This window comes from Rutilus rutilus (genome assembly GCF_951802725.1).
Source record: "Rutilus rutilus genome assembly, chromosome: 12".
In the NCBI taxonomy this organism is placed as follows: Eukaryota; Metazoa; Chordata; class Actinopteri; order Cypriniformes; family Leuciscidae; genus Rutilus; species Rutilus rutilus.
The window spans coordinates 6,977,382-6,998,670 of NC_140217.1; the positions used below are offsets into that span (position 1 = coordinate 6,977,382).

Consider the following 21,289-nt stretch of genomic DNA (forward strand, 5'->3'; position numbering starts at 1 on the left):
TAAAAAAAGGCAATAAACAACCCGCCAAGTGTCCTACTACCAGGACAGCTATAGGTATCGAAAGAAAGCACAAACACTTTAAAATATGTATTGTTTAAAATATTAACTATTTGGACACTTTATAGTTGTCTAATATTAGTGGAACATGTCCATGGTTCAAAGGAATGAAAGTTCCCCCATCATTTACTCACCCTCATCATGTCTTTCCAAATCTGTATGACTTTCTATATTTTGAAGAACGTTTGGATTCAGAAAAACATTGCAGCCCACTGGCTATTTGTAAACACATTCAAAATACATATTTTTGAAAACTATTTCTTTAATTTGAAGGTCTACATCTGTGTTAGGATACCAGTGTGAAATTGAGGAGAACAGACTTTATACAGCCACCAAAAATCACCATAACAATAACAATTATTATATATTTTTTGATGGAATATTGCAGTATTTATTATGATTTATCCATACATAGCATTATTTAAAAAAAAATCATGTGCCCTCGTAGTCTATAATCTCTTTTCTTTTCTCTTCTCTTCTCTGATGACGTGTTTACTGGCGTGAGGGCGGGGCCACCTGTCACTCGCATGAGATTGACCAATAGCAAACCACAAGCATCCAATCAATTCCCGATGAACAAAATCAAGTCCCGCCCTACATTTGTTCTTGTTCGAGAAGCCGTTTCACTCAGATTTACTTCACACATGGGAAGAAAAGACCATCGCAACCTTCGTTTCAATGCCGACTTCAAAAAAACTGGACAAGTGGCTCAGAAAAGTTTGTTTTTGCAGACAATGCTTGATTTATTCTGTATTCTAATGTGAAGACATAAAGACATTAGGTGTGGCTTAAGTTTCCCAGTACTTTTTAGGAGTAGTTTATCATGTTGTTTTGTTTTTATATGCGCCATTTCCTCATGAACAGAACAAAAGAACTAAAGTTAATTCTTCTAAACAAAACACTTTCTGACAGAAATTGCTTTTCTGGAGCAAATTGCTTAAAGGAGCAGGGAGAGAAGCATTCGTCACGCTACCACCTCCATTCTGTGTCTTATGGCACGGTCTTAATATCAGTTGTAAAGTTGCACAAAGGGCTGATGAAGGTCAGAAATCAGTGTGACATGGAAAGCAGCTGTTCGCTTCTCCTCCTCGCTTCTACAAAGTAGATTGATAACTGATTACACTCGACACGCTTAAATGATTTTCCCAGTTCAAACCAGATGAAGTTCTTCTGTCGTTTACCTCTGAAAATGGTTTCGACTCATCCCTCAAGATTGTAAAAACAAGCCTGAATTGCATTTACAGTAAGGCTCTTACGATAGGCCTAGATGTCAGTGGGGCACGTTAAAATACAATACGTTGACAGTAAAGAATTGAACATATTGATATTCTTCAATACTTTTTCATGAACACATTAAAATACACAAACACAGGAATTATGTCAGCAATGTGCAAGTTTACTCTCCAAAAGCCTTTGAAAATACAATTCAGAAAAAACTCTTAACATGCATTTTTTACGTAAGAATTAATATTAGCGCTTGAAAAATGAAACCCTTCATTTTGTGTGTGTATTAATGTTGAACATTAGAATTTTCTATTAACAAGAAGCTATACATCATACATACAGTATAGAGAGATTGTGATTGATCAGTAATGACAAGTTAGATTTATTTTGGAAAATATGGAAATTGCTTGGGAACATGATCACCTTGTGTTATGTTTCGTATTTAACTTTTTTTATTTAAATTTTTTTTTTTTTTTTTTTTTTTTTTTTTTTTTTTTTACACTTCACTATACCCTTCTAGTATGTTACCCATCAGGGATATTCATCTTTTACATCTTTGCATTATACATTATTTTGTTTCCACTTTATTCATTTAAATATTCCATGCCGTTGTTTCCCTTTTTAGACCTCACGTTTGTTAAAGTGCATGCCTTATCAGAAAACTAAATTCTTTATTTTCCCTGACAACTAAAAAGTGTTGTTATGTATATTTAAGAGCTTGAATTATGTAATTACAAAGCAAATTATAAAAGAGTTTGTCATCAATTGTATAAACTTAACCTCCAAAAAATGTTTTCAAGGTTTCATAGTCCCATTAACAAAGAACTTCGACAACAACTCAAGCCGTTCTCATGCACGTGATGGTCGAGCATATCTGATGACTTTTTGAGAGAATAAACGTTGGCTTTTCTCTCCAATCCTCTCCATTCATCCCGTGTTTTCTTTGGACCCAAATCCCTGTCTTAAAGTCCGGCTGTCATGGTGATAGATGAGGATTCTTCCCCTTTCTGTCCTTTTGTTCACGGGCCTGAACTCTCAGCAGTTTCTGTTTCGAACAAAACCTTCAAATGACTCTGAGTGAATGTGATTAGGTTGAAGGACCTCAGACAAATTGAGTGGACAAAAACACTGGTCATTGTCCTGCCATTTGCTTCCATTGTTAGCATTCTCCACAGTGAAACCCTTCAGAACATTAGCCACACAGTGTGACCATCCTTCACTCTCACTGGAGCTGTCCTTTTATCTCCTTTCACATTCACTGGATTCATTACGGCCTACAAAGGACAGCCAACAAAACAGCTTGTGATGTCAGCTGGATTCTGGGTTCGTCATGGGAGGGCTGTGTGCTCGACGCTGGAGCGGGTGAAAAGACTCGGGACCCCTGTAATGGCGGGCCGAAAGCACGTCAAGCGCTGGGTGGCCGTACGTTGTGGTGGATACTGCATGTCGTAGGACACTGTATGTTCTAGACATTTCAAGTGGAATTCGTTCAAATGATCCGACTGTTTCATGCACGGTGTGACTCGATACTTTTTTAAGGTTTCATGATTGGTTATTGAACCCGGCGGTTGTGTGCCATTCAGAATTGAGAATTTCAATTCCATTCCTGACAGGACGCAGAGTTGCAATATGAATTTGAATATAAGCAGTGTTAGGGAAAGTTACTTTTAAAAGTAATGAGTTACAGTATTGTGTTACTTCATATCAAAGTAACTAATTGCATTACTTTGTTACTTTTTATGGAAAATAATGTGTTATGTTACTTTTGTGTCACTTTTTCTCATCTGGGCTCGGCTTGCTTGTTTGTTTTTAAATAACAAAAAAAATCCTATTTTTGGCAAATGTAAAGGCCCTTTCACTGTTTGAGCTTTCCTGTAGCTCAAACAGTAGAGTGTTGGTGCTTGCAACGCTAAGGTTATGGGTTCGATTCCCAGGGAAAGCAAGAACTGATAAGAATGTAAGATGTGTACCCTGAAATGCAATGTATATCGCTTTGGATAAAAGTGTCTGCCAAATGCATAAATGTAAATGATGCCAGTTAAAAGTGAAACGATTAAGCCTCAGGGTGAAGTAAATGCAAATTCGCGCCTGTACATTCGAGGGTGCCGCTCAAACCTTTCAGCTGTGCTGGGGTGCGTTTCCCGTACAACTATATAGCTCGCTGCTTAACTGCCATAGTACGATGCATCGTTGGAGAAATCAACTAGCTAGTCACGACTGTTTCCCGAAACCGTATGTAGCAAAGTATCGTTCAACCACGTTGGTTAATGACGTCTCGCACATGGTGGACTAATAACTTATTTTAATTTATCTGTTTGAGATCGAATTAACGCTAGATTTTGTCATATAAGTTACAGACATGGCATCTGAAGACCATTTCAAATTTTTCTCAGTTATTTTGCTTTATTACCAGACTCAATATTTGGCTCGTTCTTACATAGTAGAGCACGTTCGCACATGCGCAGTCTTCAAAAACGGTGCTTTAAATCCCTTGACAAACTAAAAGATGTAAATTACATTTGTATGTAGGCTATTCTAAATAAATAACACGGGTTGTACTGAATGTCAGCTTGCTTATTGTGCTAAAGATAAGGATTTATTCAGTCTACATCTCATGTAGAAACTATGCTTCTAACCACAGCTCGAGAGCTGTCGTTCCAACCACACAAGTTTGCGATGCTGTTTGCGAACGTTCGTTGGAACGATGGTTTCGGGAAACACCAAATCGTTGAACTATGCTGATAACAACGGAACTTGCGACCATAGTTGGCTAACGATGCTTTCGGGATAATAATAATCCCGCCTGGAACAGCCTTTCCTCGGCTAGTCGTTCTGACGTTTGCCGCGGACTCTGGCGTCTCTGTAGTGGTTAAACATGAGATATAATTCGTCTTGTCTATATCTAACGGGCGATTTTTGGTCTCGTGAATCTATAATTTGTTCCCTGGGCAATCGTTTTGGCTGTGGGGAAGTTTCATAACTTTATAAGCTATTTAACTTTACCGTTGTATGGTTAGACTAGAGCGCTGACTTTGTATGTTTGACTGAATAGTTTGCTTTATTTGTATAGCTTCTTGTACCTTTTACTTATACCTTTATAATGGCTAATATTGATAAAACTGAAATTTAACAAAAAGAGACTGGATTGAGTTTTGTCATTTTAAATTTTAATACAACGAAGATGATCTGTAATGTTGTTTACTGCAAAATCTGTTGTTTAGTACAAATGCACATATTGCCTGGACCATATTCAAATGTTTAATATTTTTATATTATATTTAAACCGAAAAGAGGCAGGGTTGTGTTTTATATTTTGTTTTTTTATAAATAGGCAAACGTTATGTGCAGTGAATATAATCAATACGCGTTGCCTGAACCACATTTGTGTGGCTATAATGTTTAAGATTTCTTTAAATGAAAACGAAAAGAGTTAGTATGGTGTTTTATAACATATTTCGTTGCCTAAAATATACACAGAGATAACCGGAGTAGCAGAGCGAGCTGAGTGACGCGCGCTGCGTCAGAAGGTGGGCGGGGTTAGGATTTCCCAAGATTTTCCAAGATGGCGCCGCCCATACCCCCCATAAACGGCTTCAAAACCGTTCTTCAGAAAGTCTATGGGTGACGTCCCAGATGCTTTGTCCATATTTTTTACAGTCTATGCTCTTTTCTTTGCCCGACGCCTCTCTATTTTGGCCGCACTAGATAAGGCTTTTTTTTTTTTTTTTTACTTACTTACGAGGAGTTTCCGTGGGTGTCTGGATTGTGCTGGAGGCTGGTCGCTTCTTTCCGTCCGCAGAGTCCATTTGGAACACTACTGCTAGCGATTGCCGCTGCTTACTAATGGCTGCCGTACGGATGTAAGCCGAAGTAGACGAGAACGCGCATAACGTCACATTTTGTGAATTTTCGCGCCAATTCGGAGCCTACAGGCTGATAGAGGCAACCGTGGTGGACAGTCAAGGTGTCATTCTTTCTATTACATTATGGTTGGCTCATAAATGTACAAATGAAAACTCTATCTTAAAGATTTTTTTAAGTAAAAACCTACACATAGCCCCTTTAAACTGAAATTCAAAGAAATGTATGTCATTTTTGACTAGAAGAGCAAAGAAGAGCAAACACATTTTGAATACTGGCTTCACAAAACCTTGTTTGAACCTTCTTGTAAAGCCAATAGCCTCGTGGGCAGCTCACCGACATATAGCACAGCTGTGCCTCTGGTGACCCGAGTTTGACGATCAAGTTCCCCTCTCTCCACCCATGCTTTCATATCTGATATCTAACTGTCCTATCCAATAAAGCCATAATATGGTCAAAATATAACTTAAAAAAGGCCTTGTGGACTGAGAGAATGATACATTTTCCCATGAATGCATTGAATTTCTTCAAAATACTATTCAGCAAATTCCTATTCCTGTCATAAAATTTTTAATTCCAATTCAGTTTCCTGTGGGTTGTAATTTACACTTTTGGATTTTTCCCAAACCTGAGCATCACACGCATTTTCTTCAGGAAATGTGAATATACAGACCCTTTCCAAAAAATTTGAATATCATGGAAAAGTTTATTTATTTCAAGAATTCAACTTAACAGGTGAAACTAATATATTATATAGACTCATTACATGCAAAGTGAGATATTTCAAGCCTTTATTTGTTATAATTTTGATGATTATGGCTTACAGCTTATGAAACCCACAAAATCAAAATCCCAGAAAATTAGAATATTACATGAAATCACACAGTAATTACACAGTAATACCATGGTCATTGAACCAGGTTTTGGTTCTTTTGGCAGTGTGGGCAGGTGCAAATCCTGCTGGAAAATGAAGTCAGCATGAAGGGCTCTGAAAATGTCCTGGTAGACGGCTGCGTTGACTCTGCATTTAATAAAGCACAGTTGACCAAAGTCCTCTTTTCTGATGAGAGCAAATTTTGCATCTCATTTGGAAACCAAGGTCCCAGAGTCTGGAGGAAGAATGGAGAGGCACACAATCCAAGATGCTTGAAGTCCAGTGTGAAGTTTCCACAGTCAGTGATGGTTTGGGGAGCCAGGTCATCGGCTGGTGTTGGTCCACTGTGCTGTCCACTCAACGCAGCCGTCTACCAGGACATTTTCAGAGCACTTCATGCTTCCTTCAGCAGACAAGCTTTATGGAGATGCTGACTTCATTTTCCAGCAGGATTCTCTGTTTGATAATCCGCTGAAGCCCACGGTCAGCTCTTCTGCTGGTGCATCTTCTCCTGCCACATTTTGCCCTTCCACTAGACTTTCAATTGATATGCTTGGACACAGCACTCTGTGAACAGCCAGCCTCCTTAGCTATGAACTTTTGTGGCTTGCCCATCCTATGGAGGGTATCAATGATGGTCTTCTGGCCAGTTGTCAAGTCTGCAGTCTTCCCCATATTGATCCTAACTGAGACAATTGAACCGAAGTGAAGCAATTTAATGACACCTGGGAAAACCTGTGCAGGTGATTTGAGTTTAGTAGATGAGTAGTGTGTGACACTCAGTTTAAAACATTCATGCCCTGTAAAATTTGGGCTGATTTCTTCACAGTATTCAAATTTTTTGAAATCCTGTTTTCGTGGGTTTTATAAGCTGAAAGCCCAAATTATGTACAAATAAACAACTAAATACTTGAAATCGTTTAAGTTGTGGGCCCTGAATCTATAATCTATGGAAGTTTAACGTTTTGAATGGAAGGGTTAGGAATTATGGAAATAAATAAACTTTTCCATGATATTCTAATTTTTTTGGAAAGGGTCTGTATAGTTCATCACTATTATTATCTCTTCAGTCTGGTTAAACGTCTTCTGCACAGTTATATAAGTGATTCTTTCATGTTCTTTAGAACACAAATGTTTAGAGTGCTATGGTGGTTCTGTCAAAGCACTGTGGAGATGAAGAACTGAAGGCAGGGCAAAGCTGGACATACAATGGTTCTTCTTCTAGCTGAAAATTAAAGGATTTCTCCTTTTAACGCATTGTTCTTTTCTTCCGCTCTCTCCAAAGGACCTTCTTTTCCTTTCTGCTAAATAAGCTTCTCTTTGAGAGATAACCGAGAGCACTCATGCAGTTCCAAGATGCGTTCCGAGATGTTTTCAGGAGAATAAAAGGAGGCTAAACACAGAGCCGGTTTTAAGAGTCATTTGTTCCTTTAATTACCCCGGAGCATATTGTTCTGGTGTGGTCCTGACTCATGACAGACACCTCCTAGTTCTCAGGGTATGATCGCTCCAATCACAAAAGGATCTTATCACTTCCTGTTGATGAAAACATGGTTTGATTTCTTGTTCATTTGTGTATGCAGTAATGAAATACAATGAAAACACATTGCCTTGTGTCAATGTTTATTGTGCTTACGTGAAAAAAGAGATTGCAGGGCTATGTTTGTAGTTTATGGAATATACATACATGTACAATAAACATTTCAACAGTAGTATTCTACATTGTCACATGACCTCATCACGTTGCATGTAAATGCCATCCAGTTATTATTTAATATACTTTTTTAAGAAGCACTGCTTTATTGCTGCCAATTGTAATTTGGGCTTGAGTAGTTTATATTACAAGGATGTAAGGTGGATAAATTGTCTGCAAATAGTACATCCATGGTTACAAGAAGATTATGAAGATTTAAGCGTATACAAAGAGACATCATTAAGAGAAATGACGACAGTGTCGAATTTCCACGCTTGACTTAATAATAAGCACTTCCCTTCTCTAATATTGAAAGCCATTCAACAAAATGCATCATAATCACATAGTGATGGGAAACCGCAGTTATGGACACAATGTTAACTGAACTTCAATGGGTGTCTTTTAATGACACAGTATCTGTGATGAAATAGCAACCTATTGGTTAAGCACTGAGTTGCCAAAACAAAGATGACAACTGAGTATTTATTTATTCATTCATTTAGCCTTGGAGAGCTAATTTATATATTCGTATATTAAATATGTCAAAAAATAAGGCCCAGGAAATGAACTGAAAAAATGCACAACTTGAATGCGATGCAAGTACATAATTGTAAATGTGTATTTTTACTTTGTTAAACAACATTAAAAGATAAAAACACATTGATGTGATTCAGATAAAATAATATATTGAGTTTCTGTTGATTAAACCAATATCCTTCATTGTATTATATTGTAACTCAATATTTTAAATTTCAATTAACTTAACTTTGGAGAAGCAACCAGGTTAGGCCTACTTACTCTTTTAAGTTAAACCAACAAAGGTTTTTTTTTAATGTGTACAAAATGTACAAGTAGTAGTTTTGATTTGTATAACATCTTTGCTCTCTACATAATTTCTACAATACTACAATTTACATTATTTAAGTTTTGATGACTAATATCTTTAGTTTAGATTTAACTATCTGTTAAAGATGTAATAATGTAATGTTGTCATCGGAGTGCTACCAGTGGAAGTAAACTGCCCCACACACAGTGCTGCTAGATTTCACAGGACACACACGCAGTGACGTCATTTATCTCAGGACGAAGTGACACGCCCACTTCATTCAAAACTCAGCGCAGGAGGTACAAATCTAAGCAGTGTGTGATGCGCTTCAAACCCAGGTCACTTCAGAAACTCACCGTGCGTCCATGGATAACAGCTACAACTATTGCCACTTGTTTGAAGAGATAAAAAGCCCTATCTGATGGCATTTTTGTAAGTCAATGATACTTGGCAAAGAGTAAAACTTGTTTCTAGGCGGAGACTCAGATTTTGGTGCCATGTTACAAAAGGTAACATAGCCAGGTCTGACTGAACTGTGCGTGAAAGGAACTTTGGGCTGCTTTCCGCTGGACTGAATTGAAAAAGGAGCACCAGAGGAAACTGTTTCAGAAATGGCAAAGCCTATGGACCATGTTAAGCGTCCTATGAACGCTTTTATGGTGTGGTCGAGAGCTCAGAGACGCAAGATGGCACTGGACAACCCGAAGATGCACAACTCCGAGATCAGCAAACGCCTCGGAGGCGAATGGAAGCTCTTGTCAGACTCTGAAAAAAGACCTTTTATCGACGAGGCCAAACGCCTGAGAGCCGTTCACATGAAAGAACACCCGGATTACAAATACAGACCGCGGCGAAAGCCCAAAACCTTGGTCAAAAAAGATAGGTATCATTTTAATGTGACGTATAATCTGGGTGACAGTGACCCGTTGAAAAGTGCGCGGTTACCCGGTGACGCGCTCGCGGACTCGCTGAGCGCGGAAAAGACGTCTGTCGCTGCTGCTACTCGGGTGTTTTTCAGTCACCACCACCTGTCCGCCAACCCCTATCAGTTTCTTGACCTGAATTCCAAAATTACGGAATTACCCCCTGCTCCTTTCCCACATTACTCTTTGCTCGGGTATCCCGGTGGAGTCTCCGCGTTCCCCGGTATGGGGGTTCTGGCCGGTGCGCCACACGCTCACCCGTCTCCGGGGAACCCGGGCCACATGGTGCCCTATAACTGCCTGGGCTGGCCGGGTTCTGGACCTGCTGTTCCTTCTTCTTACGTGCTTTTACCAGGAATGACCAAAGCTCAGCACGAACATTACCTGACATACGCCGCGACGATGTGATTGGATGTTCTTGTGGTATATGGTCACGTGCACTTGTTTAAAGTTTTGCATTTGTAAAAAGAAATAAATTTGTAAAATATTATTTGTGCAAAGGAGTTCGCTTTTAATCTTTTTTTTCGGAAACGCTTTATTTTAGTGTCTTTGTTACATGTTACATGCACTCACTGTAGTAATAACATAATGCATATGCAACTAAACCAAACTAACCTTAGCCCTGTTTATATAGTAAAATGTTGTTAATTAATATCACTCAGTACTTAAATGTATAGTTACACTGTAACAAGCACCTTAAAATAAAGTGTAACCTTTTTTTCGTATTTTATGAAAAAAGAAAAGAAAAAAAAAGCCTATATATATAGGCCTATTATGTTACAAGCATTATGGGCATGTTGTTGGCTATATTTTTTGTTGGCTGTATATGTCATTAAAAACATAATGTTAATACAACAGCCAAATATAGAGCTATTACAATCTGTTACTGTAAAATGTGCTCATAATAATAACAAAGACCAAAGTTTTACACACACAAACACACTACATGATTAAATAATGCTATCAACATTAACTAATCGACATAAAACACTCAAATAACTGAAAACAATAATTACAAATAAATGTTAAATAGGCTACTTACAATAAATGGTTCACAGAATGAATTTTGGGAATACCTATTGGCATAAATTGTGAGACTATTCATACTTTAAACTTTCATATAAACATATTCACTTTTTTAAACTATACTGTAGTTTGGCAGTAGGCTATGCATATATGTGTGTAGTTTTCTTCATATATTTTAAAGTACATCATACTTTTGCAATATATTGTCTTGTAAAATGTTATTTTATACCATGTATGATTTAGTAACGTAGTTAACCAATTAAACGTTTTTTAGTGTAGCATTTACATTCTTCTGTTAAAATTACTTTGAGAGAAATGACAAATTTACAGAAGGAATCATCTTCCGATCACATTCTAACATCTGTTTGTCATTGTTTAATGTTGACAAAATTAATATAATGGCAAACGAATGGGGAAACAATCTGTTGAGAGGAAAGCCATCAAATGCAGAGTCAGTGATGTGACAGCAACTAGCTTACAAAATCAGCTGGTTCTAAAGCCTAAACAGATGAAAGAAAGAACAGACAGCAGTGATGACGAGAAACAACAAGAGTCTCCAGGAAGCTCTTAAGAGGGAAGTGAAGGAAAAGGCCAGAAAATACATTACAAAGGAACTCAGACACAACTAGCTCCTCTTTTCACCAGCTCATGTGATCAGTTAACTTGCACTTCTCATCCTTTTGTTGGCTAAACTCAAGACAAAGAAGAAAGGAATAAGTGTATTGATGAATAAATTAAACTGAATTATTTGAGTTTATACAGAATTTTTCTGAACAATTAATCATTTAAGCACATACCATCAGTGACAGTGTAATAAATACCTTTAACATGTGCAACCTGATATTATTGACTTCTTTAGGTCAATACAAATGAAACATGTTTTGCATGTCAGTCAACTCAAAACACCCTATAAAACCAGTGGTATAGCCTATTGTCTAAAATCAGCCATGAAAACTGGTTACAAAGAGTAATTATCTGCAGCTTGTGTTTTATATAAATCATTAATACGCTGCAGCTGTTCTATTATGTTTATAAAACATTATCATAGGACCAAAATACTGAAACAGGTTGATTGGGACACTTTTTCCCAGTCATCTCAATGGCAAAAAGTGTCCCAATCACCCTGAATTCACCCCTGCAACAAAATTACAAGTGTCATCGTGTATCAATTAAAAAAAAACAAAAAAAACACCCCCATTACAAATTTTAAAGAAAACCTTTTTCTGCTAAGAATATCTCTCGAATAAGACAAAATGTTTATAGGCTATACTGAATTAGAGAATTTCCACCCTAATTTGTGTTTGTTGTTCATCTTTTTATTTCCGAATAAGAACACACGCATATTTAAAGCCATAGCTCCCTCTGCTGCTAACAACTGGTATCTCTCTCACACACACACACACACACACACACACACACACACACACACACACACACAAATAAATTCATTGTATTGGCCTAAGTACCATACAATTACCTCAAAATACTATTAAATAAAAATATTATTGAACAAAAATAGGCCTGTATGACATTGATTTTGCCGAAACAAAAATTCATTTAGAATCCTTTGACTTATTATCTAGTGTCAGAAGTTGAACGATATCAACTGTTATTTCTGTGATTTGAAAGATACGCGCGCACTGCTGGAAATATGTGGCAGTGGACGAGTCGCCTTTATTGGTGGTTGCTAGGAAACGGTCAACAGAAAGTGTCAGAGGCGGACATCACACGGTAAGACGATGGGAAATAATGCTAGTAGCCATTAAATATAATTATTTTTACCAGCCACAATTGTAAATATTAAAAATGGACACGTTTTGTGTATCTTTTTCTATTTCTACTGCTTACTGCACGGAAAAAGTTTAACGAATGTCTCCACGGCTTTCTATCTAACGTTAACGTTATCTATCTATCTATCTATCTATCTATCTATCTATCTATCTATCTATCTATCTATCTATCTATCTATCTATCTATCTATCTATCTATCTAACTAACTTATCTATCTATCTATCTATCTATCTATCTATCTATCTATCTATCTATCTATCTATCTATCTATCTATCTATCTATCTATCTGTATGTCTGTTTGTCTTTCTGTCTATCTTTCTCTCTGTTTGACAAGCCAGTTCTGGTTTTCTGGTTTTGTCAGCAAACATGTCTAAAAAAGCAGGGAAGAAAGGAGGTGGAAAACATGCCGGGATGACAGAGGAGGAGAGACTTCTGTACATGCAGCATAAGTCTCAAGCTGAGGAGGATAATGCGAAGAGAAAAGAGGACATGCTCACCCAATTCCTCAAGGTGTGACAATTGTGTTTGAGCAGCTGACATATCATATATATATATGAGCTGAAGTAAATATTTTAGATTTAGAAATCGTTGAGTCATGACTTTTAGTTGTATAGTGCTTTTCAACAACACATCTTTTCAGGGCAGTTTGTTTATGTGACATGGTCAATGTTTACATTTAAGTTAGTCTCTTTTGTCTAGAATAGATGGTGATGAAACTGAAAGACTCACACTTGTGTAGGTGTTCAGCTAACGTTACATCTAATTGTTCTGATAGTATTTCATTTTTTAGATTCTGAATATATTTCAATATGGCATTACTGTAGAAATATAGCAAAATACAGTCTTATCCATTTTTGTATTATGTTTTGAACAGTTTTGAAAAGAGTATATAAACATGCAAATTAAAAGATGTAATCATCGAACGCATTTTGTGTCAAAGCAATGATAAATGATCCAAAGTTTGGCCCACATAGACTGCTGTTGTGCTCACTGCACACTGTGTGAAGAGTTTTGAAAAAGTGAGCTAAGTATTGAGAAATGGGTCCTGTCTATTGTAAAAATAAAACTCAGGCAATGGCGTTCTGCACCGGAAATGATTTGTTTTAGGATAAACTGCAGAAAGAGGAGAGGAACACCATTCTGAACCAACACAAGCTGCGGCAGCAGTGGCGTGCTGTTTTAACACAGACCAAGACAGCAGAGCTACGCAATGGCATGTCAGTCCTCAGCCAGAGCTTTGAGAGAGTCCGCGACCACAAAGACAGCATCATTAAGGTGACTATATAAAATATATAGACTTGCCTATCAGTTTTAAATTCTATAGCTTTCATTACAGAGTCTGGGAGTAACAAACGTGTGTGTCTGTGTGTGTGTGTTTTACAGAGTTTGGTGGCTGATCTGTCTGAGAGGGAGCAGCAGTCAGAGATGGCGCGCAGTTCTCATCTGCAGAACGTGGACTGTCTGTTACAGCTTCATAGGAGTTGGCTGGCAGAACTAGAATTGAACTTCAGCACCAGACTCGAAGAACTTAGCTCTGAGTTTAATGCTGAGAGGTAAACACAAACAATCACACAAAAGTTAGTGTTTTGCTTTCAAGGGTGTGAATTTGGCCAGTTTGCCAGTTCTTGACTATTTAAATCGGGTCATTCCTTTTAGGATATACCTTTTAACTTTAGAAAATGACAATGCTTTGGTTGTATACCAGAATTTCAGAAATAAACTCAGGTCAAGCTCGGGCACTTCAACTTTTTAATTATATCTTTATTATTTATGCAATGACAAGAAGGTTAGGTAACACTTTATCTCGATAGTCCGCTTTAGACATTCTGCTTACTATAAATGTAAGTATCTTTGCAACTACATGTCAACTAGCAGTCATTAAGAGCACGGCTGGACTGGCCATTGGGCATACCGGGCAAATGCCCGGTGGGCCGACGTGCTTTTTGGGCCGATACATCTCATAAATACTCTTCTTTTTTTTTTTTATTCTTTTTTTTTTTTACGGCCCATAAAATGTGTACATCGGCGGGCCATTCGTTTTGTTTTGTTTTGCTTGCGTTTGGGGTTTGTGCCGGTGTAATGCATTGGTCAAAAAAAGTCAGTGTTAGTTTTTTTTCTGACAGACCAGCCCATGAAACACGTAGATCAGAACCATTGGTTCTTTCCTTGGTTGACACTGGGCTGGCCCAATCACAACTTTAAACGAGTGAGCGAGCGTGCAGCAGTGTCAGTGTGTAATATCTGCCAGAATAGTCTGCGAGATGGAGAAGAAACGCAAGGAATGTGCAGATAAATAGCGTGAAAAAATAGAACCAGGCCCTTAAAGCAGACGCTTTATGTGTCAAAATATATGTTTTCTGACCTTCGTCAGCTCCTGTGGCAGATGATGATAGTGAGGACGGAGGATCAGGAGAGAGATGAGAGAGTGTAGAGCCTGCGGTAAGCAGAACTACTTTCAAAACACTTAGGCTATGTCATGATGGAGTGTAGGAACCCATAACCCAGTTACAGATTATTTCCACATCTGCATAGTTGACGATTACCGCAATTCACTAGAAATTTAATGACAGGCGTTTGTAAACCATGTTTTCCGCCAAAATAAAAGCTTGATGCAGTTTGCGTCAAAATAAAAGATCATGTGCTTATCTCTTTCAAGTATAGAAATTGTTACAAAACTAATTATGAAAGTGTCCTTTATTTTTTAGTGCATTTGTTTTACAAAATATGGCTATTACTGTCATTGGATTAATATTATAACTATTATATAGTAGGTGTAATGTAAATAGACACTGTAACTAAAAGAGGTTTGAATTTTTCTTTGTTTAATTTGCACACTGAATATGGGTTGGAGCTTTTAATTTTGAACTCTCTAAGTGCACCAGATTGATGAATTTAACATTAAAATGCACAAAATGTTCTCACGGGGGGGCATGCCCCCGAACCCCCCTAGAAGAACCAAGGTCCACCCACCACAGTTTTAACAAAAAATCCTGTAAGAAACACTTGTATTGCTATGCCAGAGCCGCTTATAGCTTGTTTTAGGATTCATCACTGTGGAGTATAGTTCGACTGTATTAATAAATGTCAAATTTGTACTTATGTCATCTGTAAACTCTCACTCGTTCCTATACTCACTCATTACATGGCAATGATGGCATTAGTGGTTTTAATGAATAGGAGTTGGTATGCATATAATTAAGGGCGTGCAAAGATGGGTGGTGTTTATGATCATATAGTGGGCCGGTCTGGGCCAAAATGCCCGGGCCGATTTTTTGTCCCAGTCCAGCCCTGATTAAGAGTAGACTGTCCTTCACAGATATACATAAATGCCTCATTAGCAGCCATTTCAGTGGGCCACTATACGTATGTAAGCTGTCCGCAATATTGGAATGGTCAAAACCAGTCTGTCAATGTTCAACATTCGAGAGCAAGTTGACTGTGCAACCATAGTTAGATGCAGTTAGAGTAACTTTTCAAGTACATGTTAACATATTGTACTAACCCTAATAGTCTACTTATCCTCTAATAAGAGTTAGTTGACATGTAGTTGCAAATTAATTAGAGGTAGTAGAACGTCTAAAGTGGACTATCGTAATAAACTTTAACCACAAGTTTAACAACAGGATTGAACCTAGCTCTAAAAAAGAAGTAATCTCGAGGGTGTCAGCTTGAAGTTCATTTCAATTTTGTTGTTGAATTTGTATATTTTCTGATTATCTATTGAAATATTGATATTATCATGAGGATTTATGTAATTTAATCCAAGAAACTCCAACTAATACCATAAAACAATGCTAAATTCACAAGAGCATTACTAACAATGATGTTTACACTGTTTTCCCACCAAAAGTGGGATTTCACACAAAAAATGGTATAATATTCTATACAAAAAGATCTATATGGGGACATGAAAATGCACTGCGAAGGATTGAGCCAATGTAGCATCATCTGTATGTTATTTCTTTTAAATTCCAGGGAGGAGATTCTTTCACAGCACCAGCAGGAGAGTGTGAATTTGGAGAATGTAATGTTATCCATGGAAAAGCAATACGTTGATATTGACAGTGAGGCGAGGCGTGACTACGAGAGCAATTGCAATCAAATTAAAAGACAGGTACTGATTTTATTATGTTCATATTTATTCATTTGGCAGATGCTGTTATCCAAAATGACTTACAAATTAGGAACATCACCAGCAATTTTAGTGCCATATTCATAGGTTTAGTAAAACCTAGATTAGTCAACAAGCTAGAGCAAAGGTAAAATGATATGTTGTTGGTTTTATTTCTGCAGAACAAAGAGGAAAATCAAACAGTGAAAGAACAGATGGAAGGGGTTATTGAAAAACTGTGGCAAGACATGAAGAAGGTTTCACATGAATATAACGAGTCCACCAAAGACAAAATCATTGCATTTAACTCTTTGGATATCAAGGATAAACAGAGTGCTAAAGAGATCGACGCACATCAAAAGCACATTCAGAAGCTGCAGGTCAGACAAAAATCCAGTGTGGGATCTGTTTTTTCGGACTACTTTGGACAAGCAATTTTCTTCCAATTGTGATATTTCATCATTTTGATGATTTTATTGAAATTTAAACTAACGTTTGCAGGAGACCATCTCAGCTCTGCGCTGTCAGCTGAGCTCTAGTCAAAGTGGAGGAACAGTTCAGCAGCTTCGTTCAGACCGTGATGAGCTCGGCCAGGAAGTTCAACATCTCAGAGTCCAGCTCGGTGCGGCCCAAACCATTCGGAGAAAGCAGCTCACTAAACTTACCGTTCAAAGCAACAATGCTGCTAAAAAACTACAGGAGACAGTAGCTTTGGTAAATTTACTACACCCACATTTAAACATTTTCCAAACAACTGCTTTATGCCTTCAAGTAATAGTTATATTTTGTTAATCCTGCAACAACATTCCTGTCCAAAAACATTGTCCTAACAACTATTCGTACCTCTAAATCTAAACCTAACCCTAACCATAACTTCTCCAATCAGAGGGAAATGACAGCTGTATAAGAATGGTGTCCCAGACATTAACATAGTGTCATCTGGTACATGTGGATTCAAATCGTACCAGGTTTGGGCCAGATGTTCCTGTCTGTGCTAGAAACCCCTAACCATTGTTATAAGCCTAAACTGAACATTAACTGTAAACCTAGCCCTTGAATCTGATTGGTTGATTGGAATGTTGTTCCAGGAACAACAAGGATGTTGGAACTTGGTGAGATGCAACTTTGGATTGCTTAATAGAGTATTTTCACCCTCGGGCCTATAACTTTAATGACCAACATTTAAAATCTATTATGTTTAATGTTTTACATGCTTAAAATGAGAATCGTGGACATACCAAAAACATCATAATTTCACGCTACATGCAAAACCATATCAGAACACAGAATGTCTTTTAATGATACATTAACATTAAGCATTTTATGCATAATAAAACATACAACTTTTAGTTTAGATACATCCTTATTAGTTAATATCTCAGTCAAGCTGAAACAGGAGAAACTGTGTCTTGTATCATTAGTAGACCAGAAATTTTCTTCTTGCAACAGGGATGCATTTTGTATATTTATTGGAAGTAGAAATTATGTAATTCTGGAACTAAATGAATTAATATTAGCAATACTCTCAACATCCAATCAGTCACCCATTCTGTCTCTTCCATAGGGGGAAAGGTTGATGCGTCTCTCTGAGGTGTGCAGTAAGATGGAGACGGAGCACGAGAAGGTTCTGCCCTTCTACAAATCATCACTGAGTGAAGAAGAGCTGAGTCAGGAGAAAGCCAATGCCATGAAGTCGGCGGATGAGAAACTCACTCAGGTTTATTAAAATCACACTCCCACAAATCCACTGTAAACTTGCTTTCAAATCTGCCATCGTTTTGACATGGAGTGGCCGCTTTTTACAATCCAATTAATTCCAGATAGAAAAATGAAAATCATTATTTTCTCAATGGATATCCTGTTTCACTCAGATATATGTCGCTTTGGGGGAAGTCATTTCAGATATTTCATGCAGTTTCATTACTTTGATGTGTAGTAGCATTTCTTTTGCATTATTCTAGTCATCTGTTAAATTCAGTATATCTTTTGTGTTGTCTTTTGACTTTTCTCCCCTTGTCCTATCCTCTGTCCACAGCTGGTACATGACTATTCTCCTCTTGGGAAGTTTTGGCAACGTTACAACAAGGTTCAGCTTGACAGTTTGTGTCTGAAGCGAGAGAAAGTGCTTCTGTTACAGGAGAATGAACGACTGAAGATCTATCTGAAGCAGTACCTGGATGAAGTTTCGGTCTCTGATGAGAGTTTTCAGCAACAAAAGCTTCTGGTGGTGTCTTCTTCAACTCTACAGACCCCTGCTACCACTGAGAGACGCGGTCAAAAGCGCTATGTGGTCCAAGAAGCAGCGAATATTGTACAGAAACAGCTTTAAGGAATTAATGTGAAACGTGTAATGTAAAAGTGTGTTTCTGGAAGCAATTAAAATGTTTAATTGTAAAATTAAGAAGTCGGTGAGTCTGTTTATTGCAATGATCTCAGTATATTTTATATTAAATTTAGGATTTTAGGACACTTCCTCAAATCCCACAACTTTATCAACTCGTGCAATTATGTAAATGTGTTGACCGATGCTGTTTCATTACCTCAAGATGGCGCCAAATCATTGAAGATTGTCCTTTATACATCTGGAAAACAGGTCGATGCATTTTAGAATGAAATGTGAAGTTGAAAATAGACTACATTTGAATTATTTGAAGGCATTTTGCTTCTCGTCATTTAATGACAAATAAGCTCAGCTATAACTATTAGCTCTATCACTCATAGATGCATGGCAAACCTCAAACATTGATGCATGATGTCTTTAATAAAGACATGCTATATTAACATAGTACAAAACAGGGCAACAAATAACATGAAGATAAATTTTATGGAACTTGTTAATCTAATACATAAAATTATTATGCAATCTTCTGGCCAAAGAAACGCATCACAAAACTGATATGTTTTATTTTGCACTGCAATTATAAAACTCAAGGCAACATGATTTGGATTTTTATTTATTTAGCCTATCTCAAAATGTCTTCAGTAATTTGTTATTTAGCCAACTTGGACTTGTTTATCATTAATGCAAAACTGTTGTAGGCTGTTAAAAAGATTTTAGTGAGAAACAAATCCTCAACAACACATAAACTTCAAAATTACCTGTATCATTTATTCATGCCGCAATGCATGCTGGGAGTGGGAACACACACACTCAAACACAGACCTCTACAAAACAGCAATGTTGTTCAATATAAAATGCTTTGCACAGTCTATCCTTTCCAAACGGTTGAAGACAATGCAAAGATCTGTTGACTCTTGAAAATCTCCTAACCTTTTAAAGCTGTTTGACCTTTAACACTGCTTGCTGATAATGCTGGACTGGTCACCTGGAGGAGAACTCTTTCGAGAGCAGAGAAAGTCAGAATTACGTTTTGAGAGGCAGTATACATGTACTTAGTTTCTTGATTGAATTTTGGCCAGCAGAAAGACCTTTCACCTGCAAGACATGTAGTATCACTGATGGTTATCTCGATCATTTTAAAACTGTTTATCAAAAGCGACTAGAATTGGATTCAAGGTAAACATTTTTTTATCAGTCCATGCATTCGCTCTGAGAATGATGCATACGGTTCACTTCACACTAATCTACCCAGCTAACAAAAATATGAATGTTTTGCCAACATTCCTATTAAGTTATGAAAACGACACTCGGTTACTAACGTAACCTCGGTTCTCTTACGAGAGGTTCTCTCATATTGCCTAAGTTGCTTACGCTACGGGAAAGTCATCTTTTCTCGAGATATGAAGCCAAAAAATGATCCTTAATTTTTGTATTTATTGTCAACGCAGTGCAGCAGCTAGCAGACCTAGAGCGGCTGTCTAGCGCGCTCATTGGCTGCCGCGCGGCAACTGCAGCAGCCAACCACTGAGCCCCACATGACGTCACGCCCAATTGAGGGCGCGCGCGGGGACCCCGGCCCAAGATCGCGCCGAAGCCCGAGCACACGAAGTCCTCCTAGCTGCTGCAGGGAGGAAGAGGCGGTTAAGTCCCGCTGCGGCCGGACCACCGTCAAAACACCCCACTTTGTCAGTCCCCTTAAGCAAGGCTACTGCAGAAGTGTATTTGGCAGCCAACGGGCCAGTAAAATTACCCGCTCGCCTGCACACAAATGCCGTTTTCATGGCTACCCAGAGAAATCTCAAAAAGAGTGTAATATCTGGTTATCCGGCTCAAGCCGCTGGCATTTTAAGTGTAGAAAATGTGCCCACATCTCAGTGTTCACCGCTACACACAAGCACGATAACCCCTGTGTCTCTCGCAGAGCCCACTCTCATAAAGCTGGCAAATGCCGCTTGAGTACTAAAAGTAGAAGATGTGTCCACGAGCCCGTGCCCACACCTACTCACTGCCCGCTCTGTCACACGGCCAAAATTACCTCTTACCGGTCATGTTATAAATGTAAGTCCTGTGCCCGTTCACGAGCGCTCACACTTACTGACAAACACTAGTTTTCCCACAAAATGTTCCCCGTCCAAGAAAACCGGGACATTGTGTGTAAAACAACCAGCCATCGCTGTCAGCGAGCGAGTCAGGTTATCGAGCCCACGAAGTGTGGCAATCGAAACCCGGAGGTCATTCTGGCCTTAGCTGTACATGCAGAAGCATGGGAAGCTATTCCAGGTGTGTCAGAATGGGTGCTGAGCACAGTAAAACTATTCGCTGCAGTTTGCTCGCCGTCCCCCGCACTTTCAAGGAACCGGCACCTCCTTCTCTGAGCGAGGCAGGCTTTTACAGCAGTCACTTCCTCGTACCCAAGAAGGACGGAGCTCTAAGACCTATCTTAGACCTGAGATATTTGAACAAAGCTCTTATGAGAAGACCGTTCAAAATGCTCACAACCAGACAGATACTCGCGCAAATCCGCCCGAGGGACTGGTTTATTTCTCTTGATCTGAAAGACA

At 38.2% G+C, this 21,289-nt stretch overlaps 2 protein-coding genes across 2 annotated transcripts; both read left to right on the top strand.

Moving 5' to 3' along the window:
• The first annotated feature begins 8,843 nt into the window (after positions 1 to 8,843).
• On the top strand, positions 8,844 to 10,547 carry sox21a (SRY-box transcription factor 21a). The gene has a single exon (XM_084427096.1). It carries the CDS (start codon positions 9,147 to 9,149, stop codon positions 9,864 to 9,866), a length of 720 nt encoding a protein of 239 aa, XP_084283222.1. The 5' UTR covers positions 8,844 to 9,146; the 3' UTR covers positions 9,867 to 10,547.
• A 1,537-nt stretch (positions 10,548 to 12,084) lies between these two features.
• drc2 (dynein regulatory complex subunit 2) lies at positions 12,085 to 18,721 on the top strand. Its single transcript, XM_084424962.1, has 9 exons — positions 12,085 to 12,215; positions 12,638 to 12,786; positions 13,384 to 13,551; positions 13,660 to 13,829; positions 16,252 to 16,390; positions 16,570 to 16,767; positions 16,889 to 17,101; positions 17,952 to 18,104; positions 18,423 to 18,721. The coding sequence occupies exons 2-9, from the start codon at positions 12,643 to 12,645 to the stop codon at positions 18,714 to 18,716; spliced, it is 1,479 nt and encodes a 492-aa protein (XP_084281088.1). The 5' UTR covers positions 12,085 to 12,215; positions 12,638 to 12,642; the 3' UTR covers positions 18,717 to 18,721.
• The last annotated feature ends 2,568 nt before the right edge of the window (positions 18,722 to 21,289 follow it).